Here is a 15921-nt window from a genome sequence, read left to right on the forward strand (position 1 = left end):
AAATCTGATTTGTTGCTACTTTCAATTTGTTTTATGTGTAAAATAACTGGGAGTTTATTTGCCTGAGTTGTGTCAGTTATAATTAATTGTGATAGTCACATGTTCTAAAAGCATACATATGATTGGATGATACTGGCTTACCTTCTTTGCATCTTTAATGGAATGTAATGTATTCATATAGACATCACCAAGTAGAATTAATCCTTTAGAGTGGTTGGGATGAAGCTGAAATCAACAAAATCCGATGTAAATGTGAAAATCTTACTTTGTGATATAATACAAAACATTTACCCTTTGAGCACCATAATTTTACCCTCCAAATTTCTGATGTAACATTTTATAAATTTTTGTGTATTTTTCTAATAATTTTTTAGCGGCGTACTGGCTGAGTGTACTGTGAGGTATCCTCGTAATAACCTTATTATTATACATCAATATACACCAAGGATACACCACCATGGGAATGCCAAAATCAGAATCAGCAAACTTCTTTGTGTGGAGTCCAGTCAAACCCTGGTGGCAGCCATGTTCGTTTTTATTATTGGAGGACGCTTACGTGTGTAAAAATTACATATTTGGAATTTGCATTTCCTTATATGTTAGGATGAAAATATCTCGTAAAATACCACAAAAGTACGGCACGCTGTAACATATGGCATTGCAATGACATATGTATAACAATTAACAATATGTCAGCAGATATTATGATTGTGACTCGAGTAGCAAAATCCCACTCTATGGCTTGGATTGATAGAAAACTCGGGTGATAATCAAGGGATTATTATACTACACTGTACAGCTCCCATGTATTCGAACGCATCATACTAAGATGGTCAAAATGACAGAAATCCATACAGTATTATGACAACTGTACTTACTTGTAGCAGTTTTTCAAGGTACGGTAAACTTTCCATATCTCGTTTTTGCTGCGACAACATCAACGCTTGATTGAACAAGGCACTTCGAAAATCTTCTTTATACTGCAAAATAAACATAGTTAAACAATTATAGCCTTGCTCATGTATGTTACTGTAAAATATTTTCGCTGGGATTAATTTTTGCTGCAAAGACATTTCAGCTGTTTTTACTGATTCATTATTTTGATGAAAAAAACAAATATAAAAATTAAGAGAAAATAATACAATAAATTATAGGTCAGTTTATTTTGGCTATTTCGAAATGAGAATTAGACTGAATACATTTGTACTGCAGTTTTCCTTGTTGCATCCGTGACAATATAAACCGTGTTTCCACTACTGATATATAAATGAACAAAAAAACATAACTTCGATGTTTGATTTTGGTGTAGTAAGTCTTCTACAGTTTACCACCAAAGGTGGTTATTAAATACTTGTTAATAAATATCCCAGAACATCGGGACAAAGGGACAAATTTGTTACAAGACCATGAATCTATGAATTTAAAACTTAACAATGGGTATTTTCACTACTGTAGTATCCAATATCATAAAAATACTACCCTGGGATACACAGCATCACATGTGAACATAGCTTTTATACTACACAAACTTCAGGGTGAGTCCAAATCTAAGTAAAGTAAGTTCCAAATTAGGGAATTTTTTTAAAAATATCATTCAGTATATCTTTTTTTTCATATATATTGTTTTATTTTATTTGAAAAAAATGTCATAGCTAGGATCTTATTTTAATCATATTGGGCGAGGGCATAGTGTTCTGTCATAATAGAGTACCCTTATTTTAATATACTGGACCCCTTTGTAAACTCACCGTTTCACAGTCCCGCTGGGTTTTACAAAATATAATTTTCCCAGACTACCCAAGATTTTTAAATAAAAACACTTTGAAAAAAGAATCTTCATGATATAATTGTGTAAGACTTACCTCAATGGCTTTATCAAACCATTTTTTAGCATTATCAATCTCTTTGGCATCTGTAGCTAACATGCCAAGGTTGAAATAAACTTTCTCATTCACAAAATCCAAATTTATCAAATGTTTTAATCTGTAATATAAGGTAGGCATTAAGACTTTCAGCATCTTGTCAATTATACATGCATGCTTAAAAAAAGTCATGTTCATTTTGAAACAACATACAGAGCTGCAAGCCTTGGAAAATCAGAATTAGTACTCAGCACCTACTAAATTTGTATTTTCAATCCAAAATTCGTATTTTTTAAAGTTGCCGTGTTTTACCTTTATAAAGACCTGATCATGTGTTATCGCAGCACTAATGCATACTATAGGGTGAGTTAAGGTAAATGTTGTCTCTAAACAATACATCAAACTGTACGGGTTAATTACAATGCATTGATTTAATTAATAAATGAACAAGAAACAAAGAAATTTGAATTTTTGCAAAATTAAATTTTAAGATGATGGTATTCGAAAGAGGTGATTAGCAATTTTTAAAAGATAAAATAGGTCTTGAAAGAAGAGTTTTTACATGATTCGCGATGATAACAGTTCAAATGTATTTTACCCAATCACCATAGTGCTCTAATGTTATTGATTAAAGTAAGTTTTGACACAGTAACTTTGATTCAGATAAACAGGTAGGGACTGACGAAAACAAATTGGTCTCATAATGATTATCTTGGATCAAATCTAAAAAAAATTAAATTCATATCTTTTGGTATAGTGTCTGAGTACTAGCCTTTCAAGCATTTCAAAAATTGTAATTATTCATCATTTTTTTGCCCTTGAGAAAAATGACCACCAGTCGGCCAACAATCAAATCCAAAACAAATTACAACATGGGCAAATATATATATTGCCATCCAGCCAAGTTGTATTCACTGGGAACCGTTTATTTTGGGTTTAAATTTCTGATTGAACGAGTTGTTTTTTACTTTTCCCCTTTGAGTCTTTGAATCTTGAGTAATTTTATGTTCCACAACAGGTACAATTACGCCTTTTCTAAAAAGTTTGGTCAAAGACTCAAATTTATTTTGGTTCTTATTTGACTTTGTATAGCAATGAGCAATCTATTTGCAAATACAAAACAATTCCAAAGACTTTTATGAAACTGTATCAAACAACCTTAACACCAAAAACCTGTCTAAATCTGAGTGTTCCAATATATACCAGATACACGAATCAAATGAATAATGTGAAAAGTTTCACCTTTTCATAGCTTCTGGTCGGAATCTCGGATCTCCCGTCTCTTGCATCATGACAGCCGAGTTGAACAACGCTTGTTTGTGATCTGGTTCATGTTCTATAGCGGTGTTGAAATTCTGTAAAGCGTGAGTATGATCGCCCCTTTGAGTGTACACTACACCGAGCTAGAATAGAACAAAGAATTTTACCTCAAATAAATATTTTTGAAAAATATGATACACTCAGAAAAGTCCAATCTTTGCTGAATTGTGGGACATGTCACTATTGCAGACAATTCCTCTGCAAAAAAAAAAATTTCTCACTTTTTCAAGGCTTTGAAAATGTAAAAATAAAAATAAGACTTATTAAGATTCTGTAGAAATCCTGTTCTGCCTTTGTTCTTTTGTTGTTATAATCCAATACTGTGCATAAATAGATTCTATACAAAGTTCATTTAAGCACAATATGACAGCAAGTAAGGAACATGGCTGACAATCGTTTCTAGTACCTTATCATCACAAAAAAACATTCTAATTGTACATATTCAATGGTTATAATGATAGTTTTTAGTATAAAAAATGTCTTTGTTACAGCGCCCTCTACACCAAGTGTCAGGTTTTAGCATGGTTAGTTGGTAAGTTATCGACAAAAATGTGAAATTATATAGCCGTGAAGCAGTTCCCTGAAATGGAGTCACAGCAACTTTTAGGGAATTCCTATCATTCAGAAAACTCAATTTATCAAAGTAATGAACAATTTTTTTTGCAATATGAATTTATAATATTCAGAAAAAAAACATTGAGCAAGAATCAGTCATATTTATTTTCTTGTTGGGAAATGAAAAAAATATATAATACTCACATTATAATAGATATCAGCATTATCTTTTTCATATTTAAGAGCCGTCATGTAATTGTCAACTGCATCATCAGAACGGTTCAACTTCAATAACACATCACCCCTGTTTATATAAGCCTGGACAAAATCTGGTCTCATTGTGATTGCTTTTTTGTACAACTGAAATAAACAAGTAGATTCCCATGCTGTGCATTAATACACTCTATAAGTAAACACATTCTGAATCCAAAATGCATACAGTCTTGCTTGTTTGTCGGTGTTTTTTCTTTCAATAAAATAATATATTACGTGATTGTATAAATGACAGTGACTGACTGTATACTGTTAAACAAACAGGAGATTTGTGTTTTGTTGTGATTTTTTTTTTAAACTATTGAGACCAATGATTGTTTATGATAAGTTTTTTGCTTGTTTGTTGGTGTGTTTTTTTTCTCAATAAAATAATGTATTATGCACGCAGTCTCTTGTTTGTTTTTTGGTTTTGTCATTAAGATATTATGTGAGTGTAAAAATTGCAAAATCCAAGTTACCCTGAAAGCTGGGTATACTGTGAAACAAACAGAAGATTGGTTTTGTTGTGATTTCTATTGACTATTGAGACAAAAGTTTGTTTATGATAAGTCTTGTTTGTTTCATGGTATACAGGTTTTCATGCAACCAACCTTTTGTCATTTATACACTCATATGATATTATTTGAATTTATTGATTCAGAAAAACACTAAGAAATAAACAAAAGAGTGCATGAAAGTCTACAATTATAAATGAAAAGTGAATGAATGAGTGAATGAATGAATATGAATGAATGAATGAATGAATGAATGAATGAAGTAGTAATCATCAAAACTGAAAGATCAAATACAAGGAAACTATGGCATCCATATTCCATCATTAAGAAGTTGAAAATCGTTCCAATTGTATGAGGGGTGTATATTTTTAGAAATGTACAATCACAGTCCCTGGTGTTGAGGGATTGTAGTACAATGATGGTTGTTCACTAAACAGCAAACATTCTATTTACATCACATCAGTTTTTGATCAGATTCCATCAGTCAGACAGGTGGATAATCCTTAAATTTATATAAAACTTACATTATCAGCTTCAATCAACCGTCCTGGCTCGTCTTTAATGAGGTTTGCTAAATTCAGATAAACATTTAAATGATTGGGAGCGATTCGTGTTGTATACTTCTTGCCTGCTTTGACTGCAGGCATTAGATTCATCCCCTCAGTATAGGCAGCCTCCGCTTGTCTTGATTGATTTAAATTTCTATAAGCTCTTCCAACATTCAACCATGCACCGATGTCATCGGGCTGCACTCTGCAAACAATTGAGAGTGAACCTACTTTAGATTTTTATTCTGATCACTGAAGGGGTTCTTGCAGAAAAAATTTCTTGACATGGATCAGATTTTGGAAAACTAAAGAAGTTAGTACATTTGGATAAATGATTACAGAAATGATACAATTTTCACAAAAAAAGTCTTCGTTGCCCCAGAAATTATACAATTTCAGCAACAAGCACCTATTCCAATACATCAATCTTTTACTCAGAAAGGTTTCACTAATTTGCATAATAAGCCTCTAACTTTGCTGAAATTCAGACTGCTAAACAAACTTACAGTGTACCATGCAAGAAATATTCCAATACCTCAATCTTTTACTCAGAAAGGTTTCACTAATTTGCATAATGACCCTCTAACTTTTCTGATATTCAGACTGCTAAACAAACTTACTGTGTAGCGTGTAGGAAATACTCCAACGCCTCGTCCCATTTACTTTCCTTCTCTAATGCATGGCCAACGTTATTCCACAGTTTAGCGTTCGTCTTGACAACACCAGTAGCAGCTTTAAATATAGTGTACTCTGACTCCCTAGGTACAGATTGATAAGCAAAGAATATATAGAGTAATTTATAATGTATTGAACATGTTTAGGACTTTGAATGAGCCCCCCCCCCCCCAGCAAACTGACAGGTACTGTAAAATACTTTATTTTCCCTTGGAAAAGTATTTTCACTGAAGGGATGATTCACTGAAAATAAAATTCAGTTAATATACTTTTTTTTCCTGTATTTTACATTGAACTCATTAAAAAAAAATAGGCCATGGCCTGTTGCTCAATGGCTATTGTACAAAAGATTAGTGCTGTATATGACAAATACCCCAAAAGGTAGTGAGTGAGACAATAAAACATAATGCTAAAATTGGAATTTTTTACAAAAATAACAGAAATATTCAATAAAATTAGAATCAAAGAGAGCTTAAAAAGAACTCCAGCATATTGAGAGAATAACATAACATGATATTTGCAATTATCTGAATTCGTAATACATGTATATACCAAGTTTTGTTGAAATATGTTGAATCATTCTTGAAATAGCACCCAAATAGCTTGAATTTCACTAGCTGATATGCAAATTAGATAATTTGCATAAATTTCCACCAAAAACTAAATATATCTGGAAACTGCCCCAACACATATATGCACCAAGTTTTATTAAAACATATTAAATGGTTCTCAAGATATCACCAAAATAGCCTAAATATTAGTATGTAAATTAGGCAATTTGCATAATTTTCCACCAAAATCAATTATGTCTATACACATTTAAATATGTTTTCATTACAATGAAATAATAAACACATGTATGCCTAACACCAAAGTATTGGAAATAGTGGTTAGTTGAAATTCCATTTTTAACCAAAAATGACAAAAATATTTGCCAAAATTAGAGAATTAAGGATATGGCCATGGGATGAACAAATCTAGTAGATGTCAACACAAGGTACATACACACTAAGTATCAAAGCATTCAGGCAACCGGTTTTGAAGAAGAAGTCAAAAATAGAATTTTTGACCAAAAATGACCATTTTAAAATATTCGCCAAAATTAGGAAATTGTAAATTTCCTTACCAAATTAACAAAACTGATAGAGGACAACCCAAGGCACATGCACTATCAATATCAGCATTATAGACCACTTAGTGTCATAGCATAGTATCATAGAAGAAATTTTAGAGTTTTGGGAGGCAAATTTGCATAATTTTTGGCAGATCGACTTCTCATGAACAAATTACCATCTACACTCCTCAAGGCATCCACACACCAACAATCGAGTCAAACGGTTCGGCGGTTGTTGAGAAGAAGTCGTGCACAGACAGACAGACAGACAGACAGATAGATAGACGGATGACAGACGCAGGACAGAAACCCATCCCATAGGCTCAGCGGACCTATGGTTGCCATTCGGCCATCTTGAATCAGATCATGAAACATATGCCAGTGTATATGTCTGATGCGTGTGTACTTGATTAGTACATGCATGTATGCTTGTTAGCTAGATACAGACGGATGGACGCACGAATGCCAATCAAAAACTGTCAGCTTACATGAAATGCACCTGGGCAAACTTTATCAGATAAAGAGCAAATAAAATATATTATACACCCCTCTTTCAACAAAAAACCCACGGATACCCACCATTCATAATTCCTCCTGACTGTCTTAATAGAGTGACTGAGAAGAAGCAATGCCAGTCCAACGTACATGACAGTTTTGGTATTTCTGAAATATAATAAATTTAACATTTCATTGTCAACACCTCCAAAATTAGTTTGGCGTCTTTATTTTGACATTATATCATTATTTGGTCATCATTCTGACATTATATTGAAATCCTGGCATTATTATCATACATAATGGTAACATCGCCCTCTAGTGACATAAACAATATTTACTTTTGTTTAATGAGAAGTTGAAATCCCAGCGCCACCATCATACAGAATCCCATACTGGGTGTGTATAGAATTCTCTCCGCCACCACAAATCCCACCGGGAAGAATAAATTAGACGCTGGAATGAATGGAAGTACCAGGAAAGACAGACACTGCAATATAAAAACACATAGCATCATGAACCACTTTTAATTTAAAATTATTTTCTATTGTAAATAAACGTTTATTTTGATGTGTTATATAATTTTTTAAATGCCAACAACTTTTTTCTGGCCATACAATACTTGCATTTTGTGTGGCCATACTAATTTTTTTTTTAAACACCCACTTCTCAGTTCTCTTTGGCCATACAAACTTTTGTTTGAGCTCACCCATATTTTATTTTTTTTTTGACTACACATATTTTTTCTCCGGCCATGGCCACATTTATCTGACCACACCTACTAGTCACTAATAATGGCAAATATGATTTGAAAAAGTAACTTACCATAATAACTTGTTTAGATCGAAGACTCTCATCAACGATCGCAAAATGAACCAACTTCACCAAGACAATAACAAACGCTATAGTGGATAAATTCCTGGGCTCCAAAACAGATTCAATGAGTGGTACAGTTCCCATCGTCCAATCACAGCAAAGTTGAGACGGGCATAGTAGAAGCCATATATTCACAGGTAATAGATACAGTAATGTTAATTGTTTTACTGGGAATGGTGCAGAGGCTGCAGGATTGTCAAACCTAGAATGAAATGAAATATAGCAGTATGGGTTATAAAACATGTGTAATATTCAAATGCACATTGTATGTTCACACAAAATTCAAACATGTGCTGTGATGCCTTGACATATTAGATTATATTACTAACTTACACATGCATGGTTGCACTTAGTCATCCGTGGGCACTTTAGTGTCAGTATAATGCACATTATTATTTTTAACATAACATGTTTGTTTCATAAGGGACAACGTCAAAAGATCGATGTCAGATAAAAAACTTAATTCTTTTAGTTTTTTTCCCAAACCCCCCACTGAAACTTAATTGATAAATATTGATCATGGCGCTGGCGTCAGAATACAGTCACCATTAAATACAAATTGATAATCGCACAGTAGTATGGCATAGCAGTTGGTAGTAATAGTGAAACTACTTTCTGGGATCTGCGCATGCTCTCGGTCCATGCCCTGAAATTGACCTCATTTGACGCACATATTTACACTCGGACCAAGCCATTTTCTCGTCTTGGATGTTTTTTTCATTTGCTGTTATTTTTGTCTATGATTGGATAGAAAAAAACGAACTACAAATACTCCAAGGTTTTTTTGACTTCATTAAAAAATAAAATCGGTTTTGTAGGATGGAAACTTTTAGAGGTCAAACCATCACCCCCAAACTAAAGCAAATAAGTTTTTTATCCGACATCGTTCCTAACTAATAAAGTTAGAGGGTCACATAATTTGCATAATGAAAAAGCGTGATTAGGGATGAACATAATTGGCAGAAGAAAAATCAGCAATGAATCAAATAAAGCATCACAAAAATGTATAAGTCAATGGGATTATCAGTCTAGTGTACAGTCAGACACTAGTAGTCTAGGATGTATGTTCACAGATGTAAGTCATGTATAGTATCTGGTGTTGTATAAACAGCATGTAGTCTTGAGATTGAGTTAAGATTCTAGACATGTGTCAATGAAAGAATTCAGTTATCATGAGAATGCTGCAAAGTATGCATGTAGGCAGTACAGGACTGCATCAACCTTTACTATGTGTCAGTCAATGCAATCACCTGGCTGCCTTCATACTGATACCACATTTGTAGGGAATTGTTTTTCTGATAAGGTGCATTCAAGGAATAAACAAACAACAGAATACTGATTTCAATGTTTGCTTTTACAATTACAACTACTCGTATCATTCCGTATAAGGTTATCACAAAAGCTACATTGCAAAGTATGTATGAAGGCAGCCAGGTGATTGTATTGACTGACACATAGTAAAGGTTGATGCAATCCTGTACTGCCTACCTACATGCATACTTTGCAGCATTCTCATGATAACTATTATACATCTTTTCCTACATAATTGAGTGAGATATACTAGATCAAAATACCAGTCATGCCTGCTTGATTATTTGCATTTAGTGACGTGATTCTATTTCAGTCACACGCTACATTGTTGCAGCATCCATTGAAACCAGTATTACATAAAAGTGATATAAATATGACAGACATTTCCCAAATAAGGAAAACATTCTAGCACAGATGTAACAGGAGGTTAAAAATAAAGTATCCACAAAGGCAGTAAGCACTTGTATCTACTGACACATAGTCAAGGTTGATGTGCTCCTGTGCTGCCTGAGTGCATACTTTGTGGTATTCTCTTGAGACAATCTTATTATTGTACATTATTGTATTATTACTTTCCTGCTTGTATTAATAATTTGATGAGAGACTATAAACCAAAATGGCAACTGAAAGATGTATTGCATTGTGCAAATTGTGTTCAGTGATGAGATTATATTTCTGTTGTGCGTGCCTGCGCCCAAATTAAACATGGAAAAGTGTTTGAATGTGGTATCAATGACCTTGTTGTTAAAATTCTATAATTTTCAATGCTAGATGTATAATAATATGAGGTTATTACGAGGATACCTCAAAGTATGTACAAAGACAGTAAAATGGAAATATCAGGCGTTGCGCAGCAGAGGTCGATACAACAACGTACTGTATACTTTGAGGTATCCTCGTAATAACCTTATTATTATACCGGTACATCTTTTCCTTTCAAAGATACATCATGGGAATGCCGAAATCCAAAAGTTTAGAACAGAATCAGCGAACTTCTTTGTGTGGAGCCCGGTCAAACCAAGGCAGCAGCCATACATCAGTAGACACTTATACATGTAATCATTCCATATTTGGAATTCGCGTTTCCTTATATGGTAGGATGAAAATATCCCAGTAAAGTACAGCAAAATTACAGCACGCTGTAACTTATGGTGACAGATGTATATTACCAGGTACTAGCATATATCTACAAAAACACAGTAATCTAGTAACAAACCAAACTTACTTTGTGAATACAGGAAGTTCAGCTGCCATAACTTTCACTCTTGCAAGCAGCAAACCTATGGTACTTAGAAGTATAAACATGCATCGCACGAAGGCACTTTTGAAGTAAGAAGGAAATTTAGGTTTGCCAGCCACCAGACTTTTTAAAAGTCGTAAAATCTCAAACACTGTCATCTAGAAAGGGTAAAAAACAGAAATGTGAGCAGTGTGGGAGTGAGGGAATACACTGACTGAGAGAACAAACTGTGTGTGCAAGTTACTGAGCAAGTGAGTAAACTGAAGGAGTAAATGAGCAAATGAGCCAACTGAGTAAGTCAATGAGCAAGTAAGTAAATGAGTGAGTCAACTGAGTGAGTCAATGAACAAGTATTAGTAAATAAGCGAGTGAGTCAACTGAGTGAGTAAGTAAGTAAATTGAGTGAGTAAATGAGCGAGTGAATGAGCGAGTAAAGGAGTAAGTAATTGGGTGAGTGAATGAGCAAGAGAATAACTGAGTAAATGAATGTGGGAGTGAATATGTAGACTGTGTCTCTAAATCCACCCAAATTCAGGTGAAAATTCCATACAAGAATATTATTATTAAATTGAATTAATCTCAAAAGTGTTTTTCTATTTTGCTTTCCATACTAACAAACATTCATTTCCGCTAAAAATAAAATACTCACCTGTTGTGCAATAAAAACTTCATATACACAACAAATACCAATTACAGTTATACCCTGTTCTTTGCATAATGTTGCTATGACAACAAGCACCATAGTTACAAACATTGATGCCCATCCTGAAAAAGGAGGAAAGGAACTAGTGATATATATATATATGTAATGGTTTAAGATAGTGACCAATAAAATTGTCAAACCAATACATTTTTAATTAGGTCACATGGACAAAGTAGATATTTTCTATTTTGTATATATAAACAGAATAAAAACTGGGCAGAATATTTTTCACTTTAACATGCAAAATTTGTCACCTAGCTTTAAAAAAATAAACTGCAAAATCTGTTCAGAATTTGTGTTCATGACTTGTAACATTTGGAAAATTACATACACTTGGTATAAAATTAACAGGAATTGACAGAATATATGGAAATGAACCAATAATTGAGGAATTCAAAATACCAGGATGTCATGTTGACAGAATATATGGAAATGAACCAATAATTGAGGAATTCAAAATACCAGGATGTCATGTTGACAGAATATATGGAAATGAACCAATAATTGAGGTATTCAAAATACCAGGATGTCATGTTGACAGAATATATGGAAATGAACCAATAATTGAGGTATTCAAAATACCAGGATGTCATGTTGACAGAATATATGGAAATGAACCAATAATTGAGGTATTCAAAATACCAGGATGTCATGTTGACCTGGACGTTTAAGCTGAATCCCTCTCAAGATTAACAAAGCTAACACAATCTACCTGTTGTCTGAAAATTTATGAAAAGTTATTCCCTATTTAAATTTAGGTCTTCAAAGTTCTCTATGAAAGAATTATAAGTAACACATGCACTAGACTTTATCTCCAGTCATGAGACAAAATAATGAGCAAAGACAACCTGTCTTTGAAATTGCATTTCTTTTTTTCTGATACTAGACTATTTACTCACGGAATCAATAATTATAATTTTTTTGGAGATATACATGTTGTCATACATACCTATTGGCTTGTTTCTTCCGGTGGATTTTGCAAAGTTAAGGAATGCAAGTAAAAGAAATATTGAGGATAATAATTCTGCCCTGCCTACCACTCCAGTCACCTGAATAATATTAATAATCATATCATATCATATACCATATCATACATGTATCATATCATATCATATTATATCATATATCATATCATAATCATATCATAATCATATCATAGTTATCACCATCATCACATTACAATCATTATAACTATGACATCATTATCATAATCATAGTTATCATCGTCATTATCACTGTCACTATCATCTTAGTGATAGAATTAAATGGCAGCTATGTTGTCTAAACATAATGTCTTCTACATTGAATGCCATGACACATATGGCTGACTCTAATCATAAAGTTTATAAACACCAAGACCAAAAAAAAATATTTCTGGTCAATTTGTTTTCTGAAATCAATGCACATGATGGCTTTGTTAACTTGTCATTAAGGTAGCGAGAAAGGAAAATTTGTAATTGTGATTATGGCTTTACCTGGCCAATATTAAGCACGTAGCTATGGCAACGCATATGTTTACAGAAAGCTGAGATACAGGAGAATACGATCAAGTATTTTCCGTGTAAATATTTGCGCAGGAGTTTATGGTTAAGAACATTCCAGTGAGTCTCTTGGAATTCAACACTTATCGATTGGTCATATATAGTGACGAGGCATGAAGGAAAATAGCTTAGGCTTTTTTTTATAGTATTGAAATTGAGCACTGGGTGATGTAATCTTTGATGCATCACTCTGCAGTACATGGTATGCAAGCAGAGGCAGGTTTGCAGCAATGCATCCTGGGATATGAGTGTTCCCCTGTGATGACTTCCAAATTGATTTACCCAAAGTCCCTCTATAGACTATAGAGGAACTGTGATTTACCCTCTGTCAAATGCTGCATGCCTTTCTACTCATACCAAATGTCACATCTCGTTATTTGTAGGACAAACACTGCTTTTACATTGAATAACAAAAAACAAATTTTGAGTTTAGCCGTTGCCTTAGAAACTTGTACAGGCTGGTGAAAAAATGTTTGAATTTTGTCTGCGTGGAGGAGGGGGGGGGGGGCTGTATTCACCTAAACGTTTGATAGCTCATCAGAACACCAGGAACCAGAGAAACCAGCAAGTGAATTGTGCAAGCTGGAAATCAATCCATTCTTGCACGTCTATTACGCAAATTCTTTTGCACACATTTATTCATTTCTATATCCCACCTGTGTTTTTTGATTGTATCTTTCTGAAGAATAAACAATGACGTTTGTCAAGCGAACGAACCCACATCTACTGACAGCATTTGCGTATATGTGAAATGATTTATGATCAGTAAAAAATGACGTCAGATGGTGATTTAATGATGTACAGATTTCTGATTGTCTAAATTCTCAAACGTTTACTTACTGCTTCAGTGTGTATGGGATGCACAGCAAACATCAAGGCAGCAATAAAACTTGTAATATCACTGAATAACAGTCTACATATAGCCATAAATATAATACACACAACACCATGTAATATCATATTAACTAAATGGTAACTCATCGGTTCCAGCTCAGTCATTGCGTAGTTCATACGAAATGTCAACACACACAGCGGCCTGTACGACTTGTGGCTTTTCTCCTGTAATAAACAAATTCCATATTTTAGAAAGTATAACTACCAATTGTGCATCAGCCCTAAGTGTACATATCATTTAAAATGTGTAATTATGCAAATTTTCTAATTTGTACCCAAACTACGAGTACTCGAAAACACTATAAAAGAATACTGGGATTGAAAACTGCGGAAAACTTGAAATTGAATGAATGTAGTTTCGCGTGACGTCTTTCTTTGCACCACATTCTATTATTCAAGAGTTTGATTTAACCACCGTCCTGGGACGGTGATTTAACCCATAACCACCATATCTCACGTTACAGGAACATCATAACTACTGATTCTATTTCATGGCTCATTTTACTACATACCGGTAAGTTAAAGATTTCAACTAAGTTTAACAGATATTATAACTTCAACATATTTGAATGTTCATTGTGATCAATGTGCTTTGATGGTTCAAAATCACATTTAAATCACAAGAGACCTTGTAAAAAAGTCATGTTATTTATGCCTAAGATTAAAGCGCGGTAGTCGTCGTGCCACGCATGCGCGAGATATCTGGGTCTCATATAAACAATAAGCGACTTTGACTGTTGCGCAGATCAACGAGTACAAACTGAGACGTTTTGATTAGGTATTTTGAGATGATTGGAAGTCACCAGCGGTAATCAGTGCAAGTCGCCCCAGGTCAAATCTTATACTTATGATTTCCATTAGAAGAGCGCATTGGATTGTGGGAAAATCAATGTTTATCAACACAAATGTTGCACATGCGCAGTGCGACGACCACCACCCTTTAAGTAATAGGACTATAAAGCAAAATGGCTACAAGTCTGTTATCTTTCATTTGGTCACAAATTGAATTGTTATGGACATGTATTGCTATATTGTACTGCATAATATATTACCAAGTGCTTAACATACAATGTATGTTTGAGAATAAACAACTTGGAGTACCAGTTAAGTTTACTCACACCCATAGTTGCATCTGTTGTATGAGCTAATATGCATCTCGGGAGGAAATCTTGCCGTTCATGAATTCATTCGCTACCAAACTCACTCATGTTATCGTAACTGATCTTTTTTTAATAATAATAATAATTACTATGTTTTATAATATTTTCATTTTTTGATTTGAACATTTAATACGTTTGGAAGATATTCCCACTAACATACATGACACACAAGACTATACGAGGGTAAAAAATACAAGTAGTATCGTCGGAAAGGAAAACTAGCGACAGTAGACCATCTTTGATCATATCATGAAACAAATCATCTTTAATCAAATCAAATTACAAAATGAAGATGACACATGTACTAATCTTGCAATTCTGAAAGTTAACCTGACCATTTCTCAGCATAATCTAAAGTTTGCATCTGTTAAACATTGGAACTCAAATGTATTAATGGAAAATCACAATAAAGTAATGTATGCGAGGTTGAACAAAACGTTATTGATTGCTCATTCTACATACAATGTATCGTTATGTAATATCTATTTTTATAATTTTTATTAACACTTACACATTCCCCGGAGGGATTGGCAATGGTTACAAAAGTTTAAAAAGGAATAAAAGGTTACAAAACAGAAAATAGATAATAAAAAAATAAAAAAAACAATCTAAGCTAATACATTACAGATAATAGCTAGTATAAAATTATGATACTACGATAGATAGAAAACAAAATGCAAAACTCAAATAGTGAGAGAAGGTTGTCACTGGGGTTGCTGTCTTATTTAAAAACACTTCTTTAGGTACCTTGCTACGGGGAGTGTTAGGCCACTGTTGTTTAGCAAGGCTATGAATTGAGTCTTTAGCGGCAAATTTTTAAAGTTTTGGATTTTGGTTTTTGCTATTTCGAATAGGACATT

General features: G+C 33.6%; 1 protein-coding gene across 1 annotated transcript in view; it reads right to left on the minus strand.

Moving 5' to 3' along the window:
• LOC100378674 (protein O-mannosyl-transferase TMTC3-like) overlaps positions 1-15921 on the minus strand; it is a 36976-nt gene that overhangs the window by 2559 nt on the left and 18496 nt on the right. The window contains exons 3-16 of the mRNA XM_085506436.1: positions 13848-14066; positions 12416-12515; positions 11413-11528; positions 10749-10921; positions 8162-8414; positions 7678-7826; positions 7421-7504; positions 5673-5810; positions 5029-5257; positions 3942-4097; positions 3105-3265; positions 1863-1983; positions 879-980; positions 142-225 (exon numbers count right to left, since the gene is read on the minus strand). Coding sequence (XP_085362562.1) covers positions 142-225; positions 879-980; positions 1863-1983; positions 3105-3265; positions 3942-4097; positions 5029-5257; positions 5673-5810; positions 7421-7504; positions 7678-7826; positions 8162-8414; positions 10749-10921; positions 11413-11528; positions 12416-12515; positions 13848-14066 — 2085 coding nt within the window. The remainder of the gene's footprint in view (positions 1-141; positions 226-878; positions 981-1862; positions 1984-3104; positions 3266-3941; positions 4098-5028; positions 5258-5672; positions 5811-7420; positions 7505-7677; positions 7827-8161; positions 8415-10748; positions 10922-11412; positions 11529-12415; positions 12516-13847; positions 14067-15921) is intronic.

Source organism: Saccoglossus kowalevskii, chromosome 12 (assembly GCF_978046115.1).
Source record: "Saccoglossus kowalevskii chromosome 12, keSacKowa6.1, whole genome shotgun sequence".
Taxonomy (NCBI): domain Eukaryota; kingdom Metazoa; phylum Hemichordata; class Enteropneusta; family Harrimaniidae; genus Saccoglossus; species Saccoglossus kowalevskii.